The sequence below is a fragment of the Cottoperca gobio genome, chromosome 13, assembly GCF_900634415.1.
Source record: "Cottoperca gobio chromosome 13, fCotGob3.1, whole genome shotgun sequence".
Taxonomy (NCBI): Eukaryota; Metazoa; Chordata; class Actinopteri; order Perciformes; family Bovichtidae; genus Cottoperca; species Cottoperca gobio.
Genome location: NC_041367.1, coordinates 17,571,108 through 17,591,770, shown reverse-complemented (window position 1 = coordinate 17,591,770; position 20,663 = coordinate 17,571,108). Strand labels below are relative to the sequence as shown.

The following is a 20,663-nucleotide window of genomic DNA, read 5'->3' as shown; positions in this document are numbered from 1 at the left end:
ATCAGCAGTTCTGGTCATCTTAAATTCACATCAGTTACAGTAGTTGTAATATCCCTTTTACTTGTCAGCTGATGAGAGCAGCAGTCTGTACTTCACTGTTACCACACATTTTCCAAGTTTTAATCAGTCAGCCGCCTACGAGTAACAAGCCTTTAGATAGTATCGTACGCTGTCAGTCTGAGGTATGGGTACTGGAAAGAGGGTATAAAGGTATAAAGGAAGGAGCGCTCCAACTTAACCCCAATGTGTCAGCCCGGCTGATGAGGCATCTGGTTGACACTCTGTAACAATCACAGGTGATATCAATCAGCACAGCAGATCAGAGAGAGGGAGAACAGAATGCAGAGGAGCCATGCTAACATATTAAACAGAGCAAGTACTGAGAGAGATTTCTCAAGTGAGGATTGAGGGAGGGGGGCGGAGTGTATCATCTGAGGGATTGCTGAGCATTGTGAGAAAATGGGCATGCTAATGAGGGCCACATAATATAGAACAGCTGCATTGTCAATGAGATGACTTTATACACTCGAGCTTGGATGAATCTTCGAAGTGTTGTTTGTTAATCAAAGGAGGAACACATGACTAAAAATAGTAACTGAAAAGCTCACATACAGCTGTGGTAATTGCTATGAAAAGGTTACCATCATTGTTACTCACGATTGTTCATTGTTATTCAGGTTGAGGAACTATGAGATACCCCTAGACATTAAGCTGATGGATGCACAGCTTTTTTATGTCCCAGGGTATGATTGCAGTCTCAGGCTTTGTCTGGAAGACTCGGACGCTTTGAAGTCGAGTAACCTGATCAAAAGGCAAATAATCTGACTCGAGGTCGTGGGATTTATCTCATCAATAATGGAGAAAAGTTAAATTCACAGCACTGCCCCTCCTTATCCTCTTTATCGATTGGGGGGAGGGAAAGGACTCCCACATGTAGCAAACACTACAAGGATCAAGAGGTCATGGGAAAAGATTTTTAGGAATGTGAGAGGTCTGTTCAGTTTATCTCGGGGCGTATCGTGTGACTGAAATAACACTTTAATCCAGAATTTCAATAAACATTTATTTACAAAACGAGAATAATGACAAAGAATAATTTGAAGAGTGAATACAAAACATGTGCTAATATGATAAAATACATTATCATACACAACATATATCTTTATGAATGTGTTAAATAAACTATCCTTAGATTTTTGGGATGTGAAAAGGTTGAGGAAGCAGGCAGCCAGTGTTGGATTGCTTTACATTATAGGGATTATTGCATTTCACTTTGTGTTTAAGGCAAGGATGAGACATGAAGAGGAGACAGAAGCACTTCACATTACAATGAAGCAATATTACTTTTCTCTTCATCACAGGGCAAACATTCACATAAACATCAATGACTGAAGAGAAGGAAGACAAAACAAAGAGCATACTCTTTTCATTAAAGAAATGTAACAATTTTACAAATAGGATTGGTCCATACATTTTTCATTTAAGAACAGCTTTTAAGAGAGGAACCAGTTTTCAAAGCCATGTGTGTGTTGCATTATGAAACAGTCCCTGCAGTTGTCAGATGAATTGTGTCTCATGATGTCCAGAGCACCATGACTTTGGTGCCCGATGTGCTGTATTGGTGTGAGTCCACAGAGTCCTCTCCCTTTTGTCGTACCGCCTGAAGTCTCGTGCTGTCTGTCTGAAGCTCCCTTCAGTACGGGTACTGCTTCTGCTTCTTCCCTGCAAAACAAGACAGCCAAGTGCACAGCAGCATGGCAGCCGCCGCCCCAGCCCCTGTGCAGTAATACGCCCAGCCGATCTGGCAGGAACCTGCAGAGGAAAGCAGAGGATTCAGGATGATATATTTCCACCTTTTATTTTATCTGTCCGTCTGTCAGCGGGGTATCTCCAAAATCCCATGAATAGGTTTCAATAACATTTGGACAGATAAGCCTTTGGCCGGGGAACAACTGAATCGATTTTGGTTTAACCAGAACGTCTAATCTAAAAGAGTGCTTCACTGTTTACATTTATAGAGCCTTTTTGGAAAACACTGCTTATAAATCTCACATCACTTCTACAATAAAGGGAAAACACTTCTGTACAAGAGCTCAAGATTAAAACAGTTTACTCCAAAGAGATTAGATAAACTACGGAGGATATCAAATGATCTCTAAATCATGTACCTGAAATTATAGACATTTTAGTTTTAGAAATGCCTATAGTCTTTTTACTGTTAGTGATATAAATTAAAGTTTATGTTAACTTGTTGTGCTCATAACTTTAATATCTCTACTTTCGTTGCTCTGTGTGCACATAGTACCCGTCCAAAACAGTTAACAACTCTCACTGGACAGTGGTGTACGGATGAACAATGAATGATGAGCCAGGTTATATATGTTTATGGGCCATAAGAAGGTTCTTACTTGATTCCAAGATTTTAAATGTGCGTTTGCAGAATTAAATAATCCATTTGATTTTGAAAATAAAGTGCTAGTAACTTATAACTGTATGTTGTAGAACAGTGTTGGTGGATGTTCACACTATCTTCTATTGGTATGTGTGCTGTGTATTAGTGAACATGTTGACAGACAGACTCAGTCAGGATCGTGTGCGGTTCATTAAAAAGACATGAAATACAGAATATTTTTGTGTGTACTGCACTATACCTCTATTTATTGCCTTAGATACAACATTAACTTGTCAGTGTTGAGAGGTCAAACTGTTGTGAACTGCTTAACTGTTTTTGTTCAAGCCACAACATTTCCCTTCCTCTTGTGAAAAAGAGTTAGTATCGCTGAAACAAATGCTCTGAACATAGTTTAACTTCATTTGCAAACAAACAGTGTGGTGCCAAATGCATTCTCACAACACAGACTTTTGGAGAGCACGCCAGTGGGAAAAAATGCTGAAACTGAGCCAAAAGCCAAAAAGCGAGCACAAATTAAAACATAAAGGGCCTCCTTAAAACGCATATTCTATAATCCTCAAAGGAAATTATGCGCATGATTAAACAAGGATATGACCCACATCTGATGCTAAATGTGGAAAGTGTTGTGATGACCATCAAGATTTCCTCATTATAAACATCAAAATTTGGAAAAATGTCTGATTGAATGTTGTTATCTAATTACAAGCCGGGTGAGAGGAGGAGGAGGAGGCGTCTCATTAACAAATCATATCAGCCGTCTGTGGAAACCTGATTCAACAGCTAAAACTGGCAATACATATTTCTCAGAGACTCATTTTCTGTTGCGAATCTCTCTCTGTGTCAGCGTCACACTTAATGAAAATTTAGCTTCCCCCTCTTTTTAAATGTGTCTGTAATCTATAAACATAATGTGGAAATATTCCATCCATCCAAAAACATGTCAGGTCAGAGCAGTGACGTGGATTTTTCATACATTCATTCTGTAGGCATAAGTATGATCATTTCCCAGACTCATGTTGGACATACATGCAATTAATTTATCCTGCTCAAATTCATCTTTGAATTACTAAAGTACTGAGTGCTCCCTTCATGACTAATGAACGAGTCTGTGAGGCAGAGATTCAAAGTCCTCTGTCATCACATCATCACTTGTGTGAAATCCACAGTTCTCATGGGAGAACATCACAGTCTTGTCATGATGCTACCAAGAAAGAGTTGAAACTGAAATAACTACGGTGCATTCATCTGAACAGCATGCTGATGCAAACACACTTGTTAACAATAATTCATACTCTATGTACTAAGATGAGAATGTTCTTTCAAAGAACTATCCAAAATAATTACGTCTGATGACATGGTCTGAAATTTCAGTAATTGAGATAAAATGTTTAGGAAGTTAAATCAGTCAGAATTATATCTGCTTAAATAACATGGACATGGTTTGGATTTAAAAGCTGCTGGAACAGTCACATTTTCTGTATTTATCAACTTGCATTTCTTAAATTAATACTGATAGACATAAGTTATTTTTGCCTTGTTGGTGATAGTTTTTAAGAATGCTGACGTTTGGTTTGGGCGTTCAGGTGAGTTTGTTCCTCCATCTTTCTAGAGCAATATCGCCACAACTACTGACCAGATTGTCATGAAACAAATATCCATTGATTGTTGTTGCTTTGGTGTCACTGTCAGGTCAAAACTTGCCCTTGAGTAACATTGATTGAAAACTAACGATTGGATTTCACACCCTACAGGGGACACTCGGGGGACTTAAAGCTTGGGTACGCTGTTTATTTTGGCATCATTGGGCAAACATCCATAATAACCTTGAAGCATGATTGTAATTCCAGCGGTAGCCCACCCAGGGAAGGCACTAGAGACAGTTTTCTGGAAAAGGAAATCTTTATTATACAGCTTTCCCCTCTCTGTCCTAAGGGCCTCCCGTCCAAAAACGCACACGCTTCATACAGTAACCCGTACCAGTAACTAGTCATTCATTTCATTAATCATTGTGACCCTGATGCCATTATATAGCTGCAATTCTATAAGAATTAACATCCTGTTTTCCTTGCAACCTTTGGAGCCTGTAAATCCCTTTGAGATGACATGCTGTGATTGGAGGCTCACTCCAATGTCGGCGAAGCGAGATGTATAAGAATGTTGCTAATAGTTTATCGCTGTTTGTGTTGCTTTGTATTGTAGAAAGTTGTTGGAATATTCTCAATGCTGGAAATGCAACGTTTCCTGCAGGATATTCCACTGTTGAATCAAGCTTTCACTATTTGAAGGGACGTGCGTCTGAATATGTGGAACAGCCAATAGGAACGCCCTCTCTCTGAAATGACTTGTGATTTGCCAAAGTCTCCCCTGACGGGCTAGATTTTCTAAAGCCTGAAAACAGAGCCAAGAGGAGGTGCAGCAGTCTAGTTTTCTCTCAGACCACTTGAATTACATTATGCTGAAAGGCTAATATGGAAATGTTGCCTGTTGATGCCAAAAATATACTGCCTACCCCAGCTTTAACTAGTCGTTTTTTTTACTAAGAAGCTCTGCATATCTTACTGTGTCAGGAAGTACTACTTCTTAAAGTGGCAAAAACTCTAGCGTGGTGGACGTTGATGTAAATTGAAAGAGAGAGCAAATCTAAGTGTACACGATTACATAAATTATGGGCTCAACAGCTTTATCAAAAAGTACCTGTGACATTTAATTAAAATATTGCAATCACACCAAATGAATTTCTCCATGTACATTACATAGAAGACCAAACACTTTTTGATTAGCATCAAATAAGAGCAGCTGCAGGATGAATAGCCCCTCCACCTGCCCAGTGTCTGATACAGTAACATAATATTGTCTATGTCTGAGATAGTCCTGAGAAGGCGAGCTGAATACAGAGCACAGAATCGAGCTCCTGCTTATTCTCAGCACATATTTATAGCTATAAAACACTTCAGAAAGTGACAGCAACAGGAGATTCTGTTGACTTTTTTTTATCATACATTCTAAATACCATGGGATCTTGTCTCTTCAGTATATGACAGTACCAGAGAGATGTGTCTCCTTAGTATTATAAAAAAGGCAGAATGTCAACGGCCAGATATAAAAGTCTGTTCTCAACTTTTTCATACACTTATCTGTTGTGGGGCCAGAAAATTCAGCGAACACAAGACAAATGTACACATGTTTGAAGCATCAGCGTGTAAGGCGCTGTGCGCAGGCTGTAGGTGTGCGTGTTGGTATACATCGTACCTAGTTGAAACTGGTCTGAGCTGTTGTTGCAGGTCTGTTGTACTTCCTCGCTGTCCCATCCCAATGGATATAGTGCACATCCAGATCCTATGAGCAGACCTGAGAACAAGAAAAGAGAGTATGTCAGTGATGAAGGAATCGCAGCAGCTTGACTGATCCCTGGGGGTTAAAAAAAACATCACAAAATATGACCGGAGGCTGACAAGACAGCGTTAGTGAGGGGAAAACTGCAGCAAGGACAAACTCTCACCATCAAGGTGTTCACTCAGCTCCTTGAGGGAAGGTCTGCATTGTTTTAAGGGAGACCTTGCCTATGTGGGTTTTCATAATTTAAAAATATTTTCATTAATGAGGAAGAAAAATGCAAAGTAGTGTGTCTTTTTTCTTTGTTGCATCCAGCAAAGTGAAATTAATTCATAGTATTGTGTGGATTCTCTCGCATCTTGATCAAAAAGACAATGAGCTGCTGCTCTCCAATAGAATGATGTGTGTCACCTCACCTCTATCATTTTATTTTCTCACCTTATCAACTGTTTCCAGCTGATACTGATGGGGAGGCAACTCTAACCTGTTCCAACTGTTTCACCTAACAAACCTCAAATCCCTTTGCAAAATGACACGGATTGTGATTTTAACACTTCATCACGTTTTTTTACAGCAACAAAACAAAGCGCTCCTCTGCCAGCAGCTCATGAAACCGCAGCACATGAACAACGAATATAATAATGTAAATAGCTTGGCAATTTCTCACCGAGGCAACGGTGGAAAAATAACATCTTTTGGTACGCAATAATTACTGTAAAACTCTGGAAGATCCTTGAGGGACTGCTTTATGTCAGTGATTAGGGAGACTTATGGCTACACTTAAAGCTGCACACAGAGACAAGAGTAAAATCTAGTCAAGGCCATTTACATTAAGGATTAATATCTTCAATATTAGCCTACAGCCAGGCCTTGACAAGTTATTCCCTAGATGCCAAGGCCTGTCTCTTGAAATTACCCTGTAGGTTGCTCTGCCATCACATTAGCTTAATCCCCTCCAATGTGTCTACCCTGCTATCAGTTTAGGGATGTGAGGATGGCAGCAGAGGAAGAGAAGGCAAGAGCTCTGCCTTCCGAACCTGATTACTCCTGCCATCCAGGAGTGCCTTATTACATCTAGGCATAGATAACAAGCAGGAATTAATCCACATGCTAAAGCAGATGGGCCAGACAAACTGGCCAACATCAGAGGTGAAGTAGGAAAAGTGAAAAAGACATCTGTGTCGCAGCCAGAAGGAAGGCAAATGTCATCGGCTCGCTTCTGCGGGAAAATAGCGTGATTATGGCACCTGTGGTAGAAAATCAATTCAGTGAAACTCTGGCATGTTGATGAGCATGAAAGGATATAAAAAGGCTCTGACCAAGTCTGTGTCATTACAGCTCAGGATCAGAGGGGATTCGGGGATTGTGGCACGTAACAACTCGGCCGTTTCTTCTTCAGCCCCTTAAGAAAACTTCAGAAGAGTTTCTGATTCAGACCCTAAAATGACTACATTTAGTTAAGCAGTACAGCACAAGAAAGAGGCATTTGATGTAAATCCCTGTACAAGCAGCCACTGCGGACCTCTGATGAACATAAAAAACCCACTCTTCTTCAATGTACACAAATGCTTTGTAAGTAAGTGAGCATACACAGTCATTAAAATGTTCTAACATACAATGTGTTTTGATTCAAAATTGTTACGGTAAAGACTGTAGAGCATGCCAGCATAATAATGTATTCATGATTAATATTTAAGAAAATGTAAAATTCTCTTTCAAGTGTTGTGTAAAGCAGAGCGACACAGCAGTATGTAATCAAATTGAATGTTCTTGCAGCACAAGGGGGAATGAAAGAAAATAAGGCAGGGCAATGTGTCTTTGTTTCCCAAAGACATTGTTATTCTATCCCACAAACAGTAATATTTCCATTTGAAAAATCAAGCTGTATAGGGATTCTCAGTCATTCTTTGATTAACAAATTGGTTATAATGACTAAATTCATAAAGAGCTGCTGCTCTGTAGCAGGCACCTCCGAGAGAAGAATGGGGAAAGAAAGACGTCAGCGCATACTTTCCACATCAGGTCAGATGATGACGATGATGATGATGATGATGATGATGACATGGAATGCTGTAAATCTAAGACTACAGACAGGAGGGAAATTCTTACTACAACAAAGACAAAAGCTCAGTTCCGTTGTGTAAAAGAAATCTAAGGTTTCTAGAGTTTTCTGTTGTTTTTGGGGATAAACTCAGAGAGCCTGCAACACTGCAGTGGGTGAATCAATGTGAGCACTCACATGCTACCATGCCACGATGGAGACAGATACTGCAAAACACAAATCACTGTGGGAGTAGACACCAAATATGAACACATCGCCAAGGTGTAATTCCATTCAGTATCATATATGGCCCTGCATTTCTCGTTTGGCTTTTATTTATTTGATACATTTATTTTTTTGTCACTATAGTTCATTTCGTCAAATCCCATCCTCCACACTCACTATGTGGGTTATTAGGAAGCAGCGGTAGGGAGGCTGGTGAATGGGATGTGGGAGACAGATTACCAAGAATGCAAAATGCTCTTCCACATAATGTTTCCAAGGCAAGCTGCTAGAGAGAAGTGTGGACTTGTGAGAGGCAGAATACCTCAGACTCAGATTCTCCATGCATGCTGTTGCAGACTGATACTTCCTGCCCTTATTATTTCTTAAGCTGACACAGATGCACCCCGATCTGCACGAACAGACAGTTGGGGATTTGTGTCATTTATCATGTGGTTATCAGCTACAGCAGTGCTTCTCCGTGTTTTTGGCTTGTGACCTCTTAAACTAAGGCAACGATTGCTCCTGACCTACATTTCCCATCACAGAGTGACTATTCAGACACTTTGTACCATAAAATGTGTTTTTCCCCCCCAAAATGTTTTAAATCTGGTGTACTGGCCGCTGGCCTGGGAATCACTGAGCTAGCGGACACGCTACAATTACAAGCACTAAACCACATGCTACACTTCATAAGATAAGATAAAACTTAATGATCCCCTCAGGATAAAATTGGTTCGCTTTTGCAGAAAATAGAAGAGCAAAAACATAAGTGTGGCAGAATACTCATACTGCTATCGGAAATTGTCAAATTCAACTCTTGGATGTTATGTAGAAGGAAAAACAGTGAGCTGCAAAAGCCCACGATTAAACCCCCCATATTGGCTTCAATAAATGTATTTTGTGAATTTCATTGCTTTCCCCAAAAGGTTCTCTTCTCTTTCAGACAACATGATCAACGTCAACAAGCGGCTCGTTTGTTTTCCTGTGAGCAGATGGCCGTCTCATGATGAAATCATTGCAGAACTCCACTAAGCTGCCATGAGGATTGTAGTGGAAGTCACTACAAGGCTGTTGCTGCAGCTGCACAGCAACTACAAGACAGGACGGAAAAGATCATAAATGTGAGAAACCCGTCTCCTGCATCCACTATGTGCCTTTCACAGATTTGAGCAAGCATCAAAACAACGAGTTACCCTTTAGCAGCATCCACCGTGCCCTCAGGTCAAACATAAAGATGCCCTGAGCTTTCTGAGAGATGGGAAAGGTTCTATCACCACAGGCCTGCGAGGTTTGTTTGTTTACTTCGCTGCTTTTTTGCCAACAACCACTGTTTGTAAAAACTTAGGTCATTTTGGAGTCTTATTTAAGTTGCTATGGCAGTCAGCTGATGATGATAGTCTTCTCTCTGGAAGAAGAGAAGAAGAGGAAAGGGTCACAGAGAGCGTGCAGGGCAGAATCTAAGAGGCCAGACAACTTATTCACAGATTGAGTTTCAATTGATCTCCATGAGGTTGTTATCACAATGACTATCTCAGGCCTAATGGCTTCTCTGAAAGGCTATTCTATGAACTGGGAAATAGTTCAGATAAATTGACTTAACCAAATACAATCAGTCCCACATATCATTGTTCAATCCATAAAATGTGCTTTAATACAGTGAACTTCCTTCTGCATATCGTTGCCTCAGATTTCATCATCGTAGTTGAGCTCACTTTTGGAATCTCTTTAAAAAGCACACAGAGAAGTGCTTTGTTCCATCAGAGCTGCTCTATTGTGCCCCATCCCTTTTCCATCAACGCTTTTTTACCTGAATGAAAAACTGCCCCCTTTTCATATCCCCCACATTCTCTGATTTAGGGAGTGCTGATGCCTTTTGTCAAGCGTTTCTGCTCTCTGTCAAGAAGCAAGGCATTTCTTTACCCTCCTCCATGCCCCGAGACAATACTATTCAAGGTTATCATTCAAAAGGGCAAAGAGGACGGGGAGAAAAGGCAGCCGCTAAGCTGGGGAGAATTTTAGTGGCCAGGGAATTGGAGTGGGGCTGTGCCTGAATGGACCGGCTTAATGTAAGACATTCCCTTTTGGGCTTGAAGGGATCGTCCAAATGAAGGAGGGAAATGTAAGAGCAGCCACACCTGGGAAGGCAGGCCTGTGCCGTCGAAATAATATCCACCTTTACATGTCATTCTGTCTTTTCCTGTTGAAAATAATAAGTCCAGTCATTTTCAATGCTGTTTTCCAAAAACATGTTAATATCAAGAATAAAAGACAGAATACGGCAGGATGGTAGGATTAATAAAATGCCCAAATACTTTTACCAAACCAGTATCTTAATGTGTAGTTTCATTTATAACCCTTAAGTTTTTCATGGAATCAAACGCATTTTTCAGCAGTAGCTGTTTTACATTTTATATTTACATTCTGTAATTGCCTCTCTACATAGTCATTTCCATTGTACGTGGTGGAGTCCGCCATTCCCACACTGGATACAAATTGCCTATGTATGATTGATTCAGCAATGCAGCATGTAATCCAGCGTTACTGTTTTTAATTCTATCTCATTAATATCAGCATCATTGCTTACTGCTCACTCAGCCATATCAGAGCTCTATTAAGTTACTGCCAATGCAAACCCAACATCTCCTACTGCTGCTGCGTCACATTGAAGGCCACTGACATTGGTGCTGACAGCGATCGAGCATAAAAAAACAACTTGTTTTACGAAACAAGACAAGGGTTATTGTAGGTCAAAAATCAGTTTTAAATATCGCATGGGAGTAATGTAACAAGAAGGAGCAGCCACAGTGAGCTGTTAGATGAGGAGTTGCAGGTGTTTTGGAGGAAAACCTTTGTCAGCCACTGCCTTTAAAGAGATATGCCAGTTGCTCTCCTGTTAATCTGACTGTAGCTCAAGTGTTTTCTGTATTATTAAACCACACTTGCTTATTCCATGGTTACCATCAAATAAGCCAGGGCCTAAATCTTAAGGACTACAAATTCAAAATAAATAGGCATTTTGTGCAACATCAGGCACAAGATAGCTGGTACAATGTGTGCACAATTGTTCAGCATTCAACAAAATGTCACACAATTTATGCTTTTTTCCGCAAGCAATTATTCAGTAAATAAATTATTTAGTGTAATAAATGGGATAATAAAAACACGTTTGTTATTCTGAGCATAAATCAGAGAAAGAGACAGGTTCCCACAGTGTCTCTTCAGCCTGTCAACACTACCATCTCTGCATGTTGAGGCATGTTTTTTTACTTCACATGAAACACGAGGCAGATATCAGCATGTACAGCTTGCATTCCTGCTTTTCTTACGAGGTTTTGATTCGCTCTGTCAATCAAAGTTGGATCAACACAGTCGTTTTTTTTAGAAGGGCTTACTCCTATGTGAGCATTTTTGCCGGCGAAGCTGGTGTTTTCATGTGAGCGAGACGGGGATCTGGAGATTCAGGATTCCAGAGCTGTGAGAGATGGAGGATGAGGGGGATACAGAGGATGGAGGGATTTAATGAGAGTATGTGAAGCACGTGTGATATGTGATGTGCAAAGTGATGTGTAAACATCAGTGGCTGGCATTCAAGCGTTATATTTAGCCAATAGTCTTCTTGTTTATATTGATTGATTACTTTGCTAAAATGTTGTGGGTTTTTCTGAACAGCACCAAAGATTAAACCTCGATCATCCAGTTGGACGAGAGGTGTATTCATGGCGAAGATGTTTTTCAGGTTTAACCATGCTTCCTCCCTACTGTAATGTTTTTGCAATACATTTCCCGCTGTGTGATGGCTGACTACACAGAAAAAAGATTTTCCAGTCTGCAGTATTCTCCATTTCTCCATGTTTGTTTTTTGGCTTTACAACTTTAATATGAAACACAGGAAAGTGCATTACTGACCACAGTAAGAACAGAGCTCTGTGACAAACAAGCTCCACACCAGGCTCTGACTATTCATTCAAAGTGTGACCATCCTCTCCATGACGAATTTCTCCCTCTTCCCTCTGGTATCTGCCAACGCTGGCCAAAGAAAAGGTCAGACAGATACAAACCGTCCTTTATCCCAGCAGCCATCAAAGGACTTAAGACTCATTGTCAGGCCGTGTTATGTGAGGTCTGCATGGTTATATTTTCAAAAAGACACATTGTGTCTTTTACTTGCTTTTATGTCATGTATTGCATATTTGCCGGTCTTGTTTTATCTGCTGTATATCAGTTTCCCTCTGGGACTCATTAATAATAAACTGAACATTAACTGTAGTGTTTTAAACAGCCATTAGCACACTGGGAGTAGTGTTAGGGTCATCAAGTTCACATTTTTGTGATTAAAGTCTTCGCTTTGCATGTAATTTTACTTAGTCTCAGATTAAGATGACTTGTTCGAAATGTAGTTTTTAATAAATGAGGGATAGGGTTATTTTAAGAATTTAAAAAACCCCAAGATACTTTTTTACATTTCATAGAATGGAAATTGGTTCTGAAAATCATCTCTCTTAATATATAGATCTGGTAAGTGTCTTTTTTCACTACTGCTTTAGAGAGGGCTTCTCAGAACTAACCAACTGAGGAAGTGATGCTAAATCCAGGTGCATTCAGGCAGTGCTGCTGAATGTTGTTGGTCAAGCAAAGGTGAATGCAAAAAGATGTACCAAAGGGGTTGATGGAACAGTACAGGAGGCATGTAGAGCAAACTGAAAAACTGTATGTGATGCAATGATGGATGCTGTTTGGGGACACCATCCCAGTTTGTAAAACACAATGGAAATGCAAAGAAAAACCTAGCATCAAAGGCGAACAAGTCCTTCAAAGGTTATGGTAATGGAAAATGTCAAAAGTGGGACTGTGTTAAATGTTACATTGTCAGTTTTGATTACATATCCCTAAGGACTGGGAAAGAATAAGCTCAAAGTGATGTACAGTACAGCAGGTGCTGGTTTGTTGGCTTATGCCACTCTCTCCTGTTGTAACACAGTCTCATTTCCTTCCCATGTCCACCCATCAGTCACCATCACTGGCCCTGGGCGGAAGGAGCAGCTTGTGTTATATTGATCTGTTTCAGCGCTTTTGCTACAGGCATTCTGTCAGGAGCTGGTCTTATCTAATCACACCACTCATTTGTCACAGTTTCTGGCTACAACCGGTAATTAATAAACACACCAATTACAAGAGCAAAATGAACTTCTGGTTCATTAAGCAGTGGGAAAGTATTAAGCAGGAAAAACAGCTTGTCATCTACAGCTCAGGAGCACAACATAGCACACATGCATACAGATGAAACGGGGGTGTGCTAAATACGTAGCAAATTACTTTCAAAAGACAACGTCTTCTGCATGTGCGAGGAGAATGAGCTTTTCACACGAGGGCGCAGATATTTTCTGTATGTCTCACTCTTTCCAGCTACAAAGAACCCACGCCTCCCTGCGACCTCAACCATGTCTCCTCTGATCTCATATTGCAAATTGGACATTCTTCCCCCTCCCTTCAGTGAAGAGAAGTAAAATAAGAGGCGGGCAAAAAGAAGAAAAAACAAGGAAAATAATTCCTCCTCTAGCTTTTCCAAAGTGTTGCACAATTGTAGCTTTCTCTTGTACATGTAGTCCCTCCCGTGTTAAACTGATGCTGGAATGCATGAAGAACAGTAGAAACAATGATTACATTTATATTAGAAGGCTATCTGAGAAAATCTGCCACGTCAACATCACCTGACTGCTACCATGCTGCACTGGCGTTAATTTGCTGCCTTGTTTCTTTTTCACCAAAGTCAAAGGAAAGATTAGCTTTTGCAATATCTTGCAATATTTTAATGACTTATTATCATTGTGAGGCTTGGTGGCAATAAGCTACTTTACTTGCACATGACAAAGATAGAGTCAAAGCCAACTTACAGCAGATTCCGTTTTTAAGCCTCATTTAACTGAAATTTCAGTAATTTAAAAAAATCAAAGTAAGTGGGAAAACATGCTGAAAAGGAAATATGAACTCCTTCTGCAAAGTGTTATACAAATCAGCATGCTAGTCTGAAATTTCAATTTAAAAAGTGATGGCTGTTCCATCCATCAAAGGGGCAAGTGGAGTGAAGAAGAAACTGTATGAGGAGAACAACAAAGCCAAAGGGTATGGAAATCCTCCTCAGGGTAGGATCCACTTCATATGTTCCTACAAGTGGAGCTCTTCTAACTGGGTCATGTCTGATGTGTTGAGCAGCAACCTCCTCCCACTGACAAAGAGCAGGCCACGTGTCGAAAAGTCAGCATATAGCTACAGCCATGCACTCCTGCCTTAATTACCCTTTGCAATGAGTAGTAAACATGCTAACGCAAGGCCTTCTAGGGAGAGGGGCATCAAAGACACCGCAATCTTCACTTTAATATTCATGTTAATAGCATCCAAATATGCAATGAATGTTTTAGTATCTTCCACACAGACACAGGCAGACATCAAAATGCCTCTCTGACAGTACCAGGACTCATCATGTGAGCAGCTCCATACTGCAAACACAAAGAGCCCCCTTTCAAAAGACAATGCAACGCTTCAGGGATCGAGGAAAAACTGACTCCCACTGCCAAGTGTACAAAGTACTCCATAGCATGTGTTTAAAGTGCCGGCCGCTGCATTCACGCTGTCACACACACACACACACACACACACACACACACACACACACACACACACACACACACACTAGGCTAGTTTATTACCCCTAGGGATTGAGTTTATGCAGCCTTCCCCAACTCCCCAAAATCAAACATTCCCTAAACTAAAGGGCCAATTTTGCTCCGAGCATTTCATTGCGTGGGTGTGATGTGAAAACCATTCAGTAAGAGTTGAAATCTCTCTAGAGAGGTTGTAGTAACACCAGAATATAACCTAATACACTGTAACACATATATTGAAAACAAAGCATGAAACTGAAGCCGTAGATTTTACCCAGTTTAGAAGTAAATACGTATTTACATTAAAGAAAATACTATTTCATTCAAGTTTCATGAGTTAACAGATAGAAACAGGTTAAAATAAGAGTTCCCCTGAACATGAATAGTTTGACATTTTTGAAAAAGCTCTTATTTGCTGAGAGTTAGATGAGTGTCTGTTCGGTAAATATGAAGCTACCACCAGCAGCCGGTTAGCTTAGCACAAAGAGCGGAAACAAGGGGAAACAGCTAACCTGGCTCTGTCGAGAGGTGACAAAGGATGGATGTATGGTAGCTCTATATTTAGCGTACAGACCTGAAAGTGTAAATCTTTTCATCTAACTCACTGCGAGAAAGAGAGTTTATTAGTGGTGACGTGTGCTGATGTTTCTAAAAATGTTGAAGCTAATAGAAGTTAAAATAGTTTATAAAAATGTTCTTACGTTTGTATAAATAAAGATTATATGATGAAGCTCAAGTGTATTACATGCTGTTATCGTGACATTTGAGAGCCCTTGAGGAAGAAGAGAATAGTCCAAATTAGAACATAATAGGGCAATACAACAGAGAGGCAGAGATGAGATTGTGCGGGACTGTGTGTGCTCCTGACATTTGGGATGATATTGAATTGGTATTGTGATCCTACATAATCATATAATATCTGGTTTATCCTGTCCGCTAAAGGATGAAAAGCTATTTCTGCCCTGGTGATTCAACAGATTGAAACTAAACAGATGTCAAGAAAAGGCTACCAATTCCATTTCATATGAAGATTTAGCATTATCGTGCCTTTTAATGTTGCCATGGCATCTCTGACAGGGTAGTAAAAAGGTACTGAGGTTAATTGAAGCGGATGCTGTTGTGTTGAGATAAATGTTAGCGATGAAACGGCAGCCTCCTGGTGAAACCTTGTCTTCGTAGCAATGCAGTCCTTTGAATAACCCACGGGTAATTAAATCACATCTGGAATATATAGTCAGATATATGACAGTGACACTTGTTTATTTTGCCTAAAGAATGCCTGGTATTGGTAAAACATGATGAACTGTGCAGAATGCCTGAGGGGTTTCCCCCGAACCAACGATTCATTTTTACTTTTTGGTCAGAGCTCTGGCTAAATGTGATGACTTGGTTCTTCTTTTGACATGCATATTCATTAATTCTTCATCTAAACAGTTTGCATTTTTTGCCAGATAAGCCCTGAGGCAAACTAAATCAAAAACATTGAAGGTAAAGAAATTAGACCAGCTGGATCAGTGTGAACCCACACACACATGCAAACCCAAAGGGTTAAGCAACAGCAAGTGGGCTGAACATTTTATATTGGTAATTACAGAGAATATATTAAAAAACTGAATTCTATTATATAAATCCATGGCTTTCCCTTGATCCTGTGTCCAAAATGTGGAAAAAGCATGACGTAATGCAGAACGAACAATGGAGCAAGTTTCCAGCATCATGTGTTCCTAATAACATGAGAACTTTTAAAACAGGATGGTGCCCTGGTTTCTTTTTACCATGCTTCAATGCAGACTTAACACCTCTATTTAACTACTGCCTCACACAAACATATGGTTTCAATCTAGCTGCAGGCATTCATGTCATAAGAGTCAGTGGATGGCATGAATCCAGAGCTTATAGCATGGGAGCAAGGACGAATGAAAATCAATAGTTCCCTGAATCCTTGCAAAACTGCCCCTCACTGAGATGTTTCAAAGAAGAAGAAAAAAACAGAACAATGCTTTAAGCACCAGCGGTTTTATCCTGCAGTAAGGGTGGTTTGAGTGCATTTCCACTTTAAAACAGGATTGCCTTACACTCAACTCACACAGGATTAATAGAAAAGTATGTTCAAACCTCATATAATTCATTAATTAGCTTCTTACTTCAAAGCATTAGTACCAGAAAATGAAATCCACTGTGTTGGATACAAGTCTGCAAAGTGAAACATTTGATAGTTGTCACTATGCAAAGCTAAGCTTCAAATTGCCTCCCAAAAGCATTCCCAGCCTTCCTATACAGTTTCCACCACAGCCTCCAGTTTTATTAGTGCAATGTTTTGCATCTAAAAGAAAAAGACACCATTAGATGCCAAAAACAAATTCAATTTGCTTGGGATTAGTAAGTATTACCCGGGGACCTCTGACTTCACCAAGATGTGTCAAGTCATTTGCACTGGAATGTTGCCTGAGTTGCAACCATGGCAGACGCATCAGGATTAAAATCATCAACGATCTCCCTTAATTATACAAATCACTTCCCAACCTCAGGTTATATTAGCTCCGTGCAAATAGAGCTTTATAAAGTTCCATCAGTATTCATGAACATGAACGTCTCTCCTCAGAAGCTTAAAATGAGAGATAAAATTTGGGTCTGGTGCGCCGACGATGAATTAGAGATCAACTTAGTAGGATAAAACTGTGAAACTTCACAGCGAAACTTTGTGTCATTACGGAGCTCTCAGTGATGAGGGAGAAAAGTTTGCCCGTGTTATGTCATGTGTCCACAAAGGCTCCCATTCACTGTCCACAATACGTCTCCTGATTGAATCACTTGAGTGTATGTGGCTCTAAGGGGAACTTGTTCCTGCTCACAAATTAAGACCGAATTGTTGGTCATCATTGCATGTGCAGAGGATGAATCTTTTTCTCTTGAATGTTGATTACTCTACCTGTTAGTAACCTCCCAGTGACTGAATAGCCAGACAAGGGCTGTTGAGAATGTACCACTGGACATTTCGGTGCTAGTCAGTCTGATTGATTGAGCCATAAAGAGGTTGTCCGTGGGGCTAACAGGACTTGGATAAAAGATTAGGAGTCTGTTGAGTCTTGATTAATGTTAGAGGATATAACCTCTGGCCAGTGGTGCTGAAAGATTTATATAAACAGGGTCTCTGCGGCGAAATATACGCACGCAGAATTGGAGCGATTTGAAGCCAGTGAGCACATAATAATCACAGGGTGTCCCGAGGACACGCGCTAAATCAAAACAGAATTGTCACAACTCCATAATGAGGCAAACAAGCAAATTACTGACGGATGAAGCAGGACAGCAACACAAGCGACAAAACTTAAAAGACATTTCTCAAAGGCAAGAACCCCAATTTCATTTTTGTTGTTTTCCTAAATCAGAAGGAATGTGATGACTGCGGGAGAATAAATTCCTCTGCATATTTATACAGGACCTCTTCTGTGTTAAACCCTGCCCCACCCCCTGGACTTAGGCTGCCTGATTACTATTCAGTGAATTCATTAAGACACAATCGCTGGTGTCTGGGAACATGGGAACTCTTGATGGAGGAGAGGTGGAGTTCAGCCCACGGGGTAAGTCCCTACAGAAAAAGAAATACGCCCCATCCCCCAAATCTGAAGGTCACCATGTCCTTACTCAGCTACTGATCTGATGATCACAGACAAACAGTGGTGGTGGGGCTCAGTGTTAAGATCTTTATTTACACATGCTGTGTTGTTGCCAGCATGCAAAGATCTGCACTGTCCCTGAAAAAAAGGTAAATGTAAGTCTGACTTTTGGCTTGATTGTCCCCAAAGGCAATCACCCACAATTCATCACCCAGGAGGGAGTGTTGTTGTGCTGCGTTATAATATAGTGTTTCTCCTTGTAAGCTATAAAAAATATAAATGAGATCAGACTTTGCAGCCCGCAGACTATCCATCCCTCAAAAGTTGCACCTCCACCTCCCCAACTATTAAAATCAATGTTGAGATGAATGAACAACAGAAACCAGGGGGGACACCAGGTAGAAAACTCTTCCAACTGCTCCGATGGTTCATACGTTAGGGAGGCAGAATGCCAGTTTGCCTGGTTGCGTCCCGGCAAACTGGTGATGAATCATTCCTAAGGGAAGCACTTACACACTTCAGCCAGTTTAATGAAAAACACCAAAAAACCTGTCCTGCATGAAAGCTTCACAATAATAAATCACAGGCGAGGAGAAAATATTGCATACGGCCACGGTGCACACATCCAATAGAGTTTGGCTTAACTCTGATCTCACTGCTGGACTGTCAATCTTGTGTGTTTCTTCCATCCTGCTGTTATCAATTTTACCCGCACCTCAAAATAGAAATCTTTTCGTCATCACTTCTTACGTCTGAAAATTATTTCAAATTATGAGAGAATTGTCAAATCGAGGCAAAAACACTTCCTCAGGGTTTCATTTTGCAATTTAGGTTTCTCTGTTACGCTTCAAATGGTCTCTTGATGGCTGAGGAAAGATCTTTTGCCCGCACCAGTTTCAAGGTGTTTGCAATAAAACTAATTACCATTATAAAAACTAAACAAAAGGAGAGTAATAAGAAGAGAAGCTCTGGCAGTCCACAGCTCATATCCCAGAGAGAGATCTCTGCCATATCCTGAAGCTTTGTTCTGTTTTCCTCCACCACAATGAGGAAGGAAGACTTTGATCATCCACTACACTATATCTCACTTACCAGGAGAAGAAGAAAACAGAGTCAGGGCATAAGAGTGGGGTTTTCCACACAGGGGAATGCAGAGCAGAGGAAAATGAGGTGAACTGTCATGAAAAGAAAAAGCAGAGAAATCTCTAGCAGCTGAAACACACTTGACAGCAAAGCAAGCTGCTGAGGCAAGTGTCAAACTAAACAAATTACTAAACCTTTCCTGACACAGAGCGGTCTCCGCATTGTCAAGACAAGAGTGGAAATTAAGTTGCCAGAGACAGAAATGGCCAAGGATAGATCACCAACATCCCGATAAACGCTGACTTTGTTGGTGGTGGTGGTAGGGTGTGTGTATAAGTGCGCTTACGAGGCATCAGTTCACATTTGGGAATTACTTCATAAATTCTTGGTTACTTGTGGTTCCTTCATCCAATACAGAATTGTAATTCCTTTGCACCACGTTTAGTTTTTGTCATGGAGCCAAAGCTAAAATAGACTTCCTCTCAGCAGGGACTAAAGTATTCTGTCTCAAAAGATTTTATTTTGAAGCCCAGGCATTGCAGGCACATAAGCATGAACGTGACAGCACGAGTGAGTCGATAAACACACCCAGGCAGTACACTTTCATTTAGAAAGGAAGGAGTACTTCAAAGTTCAGCCGATGGGGTTAAGAGAGAATACAAAAGAATGAAAAGGGAATCTGCCCTGGCTGAAAATGCATTATGAGATGGACAGAAGCTGATGCGGCAACAACAATAGCTACAACAAATACATCTGTGGCGCATTGAAGTTCAAGTCAAAGGAAGGAAAAACTTATTTGATGCTTTCCAAATCTCTAAATCATGTCTCTATGTTAATTAATGTTGTGTATGTGTGTGAGCTAAGGTATATGAAGAGTAAACATTACAGAATAGCTAATTGATATATTATTTCTAACAAATCCACTCGGTTTTGTTTTGACGAAATATCCAGACAAAAGCAGAGAGTAAGCATCAACTATAAATCACACTAACTCACAATGACACTAATGCAAGAAGAAGTACGAAAGGCAAAGGGAGATATATGAGATGTATTCCAGTGGAAACAGCAACAAAGAAAGAAGTGTTGTGTTCCCGTGTATGCGATTGTGTGTGTGTGTGTTACTAAGACCGGGGGCATGTTGCAAATGTACCCATTACTGCTGAGTGTAGCAGCAATGGGATTAGTGGTACCCGGGGGGCACAGATGGCACCGAAACCCTCAGAGTCAATCTGAAAAGGTCACACAAAATACAGGAGAGTCACCTACTCACCCATCCGTTCATTGCTGCTAAC

General features: G+C 40.5%; 1 protein-coding gene across 1 annotated transcript in view; it reads right to left on the bottom strand.

The window, feature by feature from the left end:
- Window positions 1–1,015: 1,015 nt before the first annotated feature.
- LOC115017827 (LHFPL tetraspan subfamily member 6 protein) overlaps window positions 1,016–20,663 on the bottom strand; it is a 39,881-nt gene continuing 20,233 nt past the window's right edge. The window contains exons 3-4 of the mRNA XM_029446527.1: window positions 5,663–5,761; window positions 1,016–1,812 (exon numbers count right to left, since the gene is read on the bottom strand). Coding sequence (XP_029302387.1) covers window positions 1,694–1,812; window positions 5,663–5,761 — 218 coding nt within the window. The 3' untranslated portion in view covers window positions 1,016–1,693. The remainder of the gene's footprint in view (window positions 1,813–5,662; window positions 5,762–20,663) is intronic.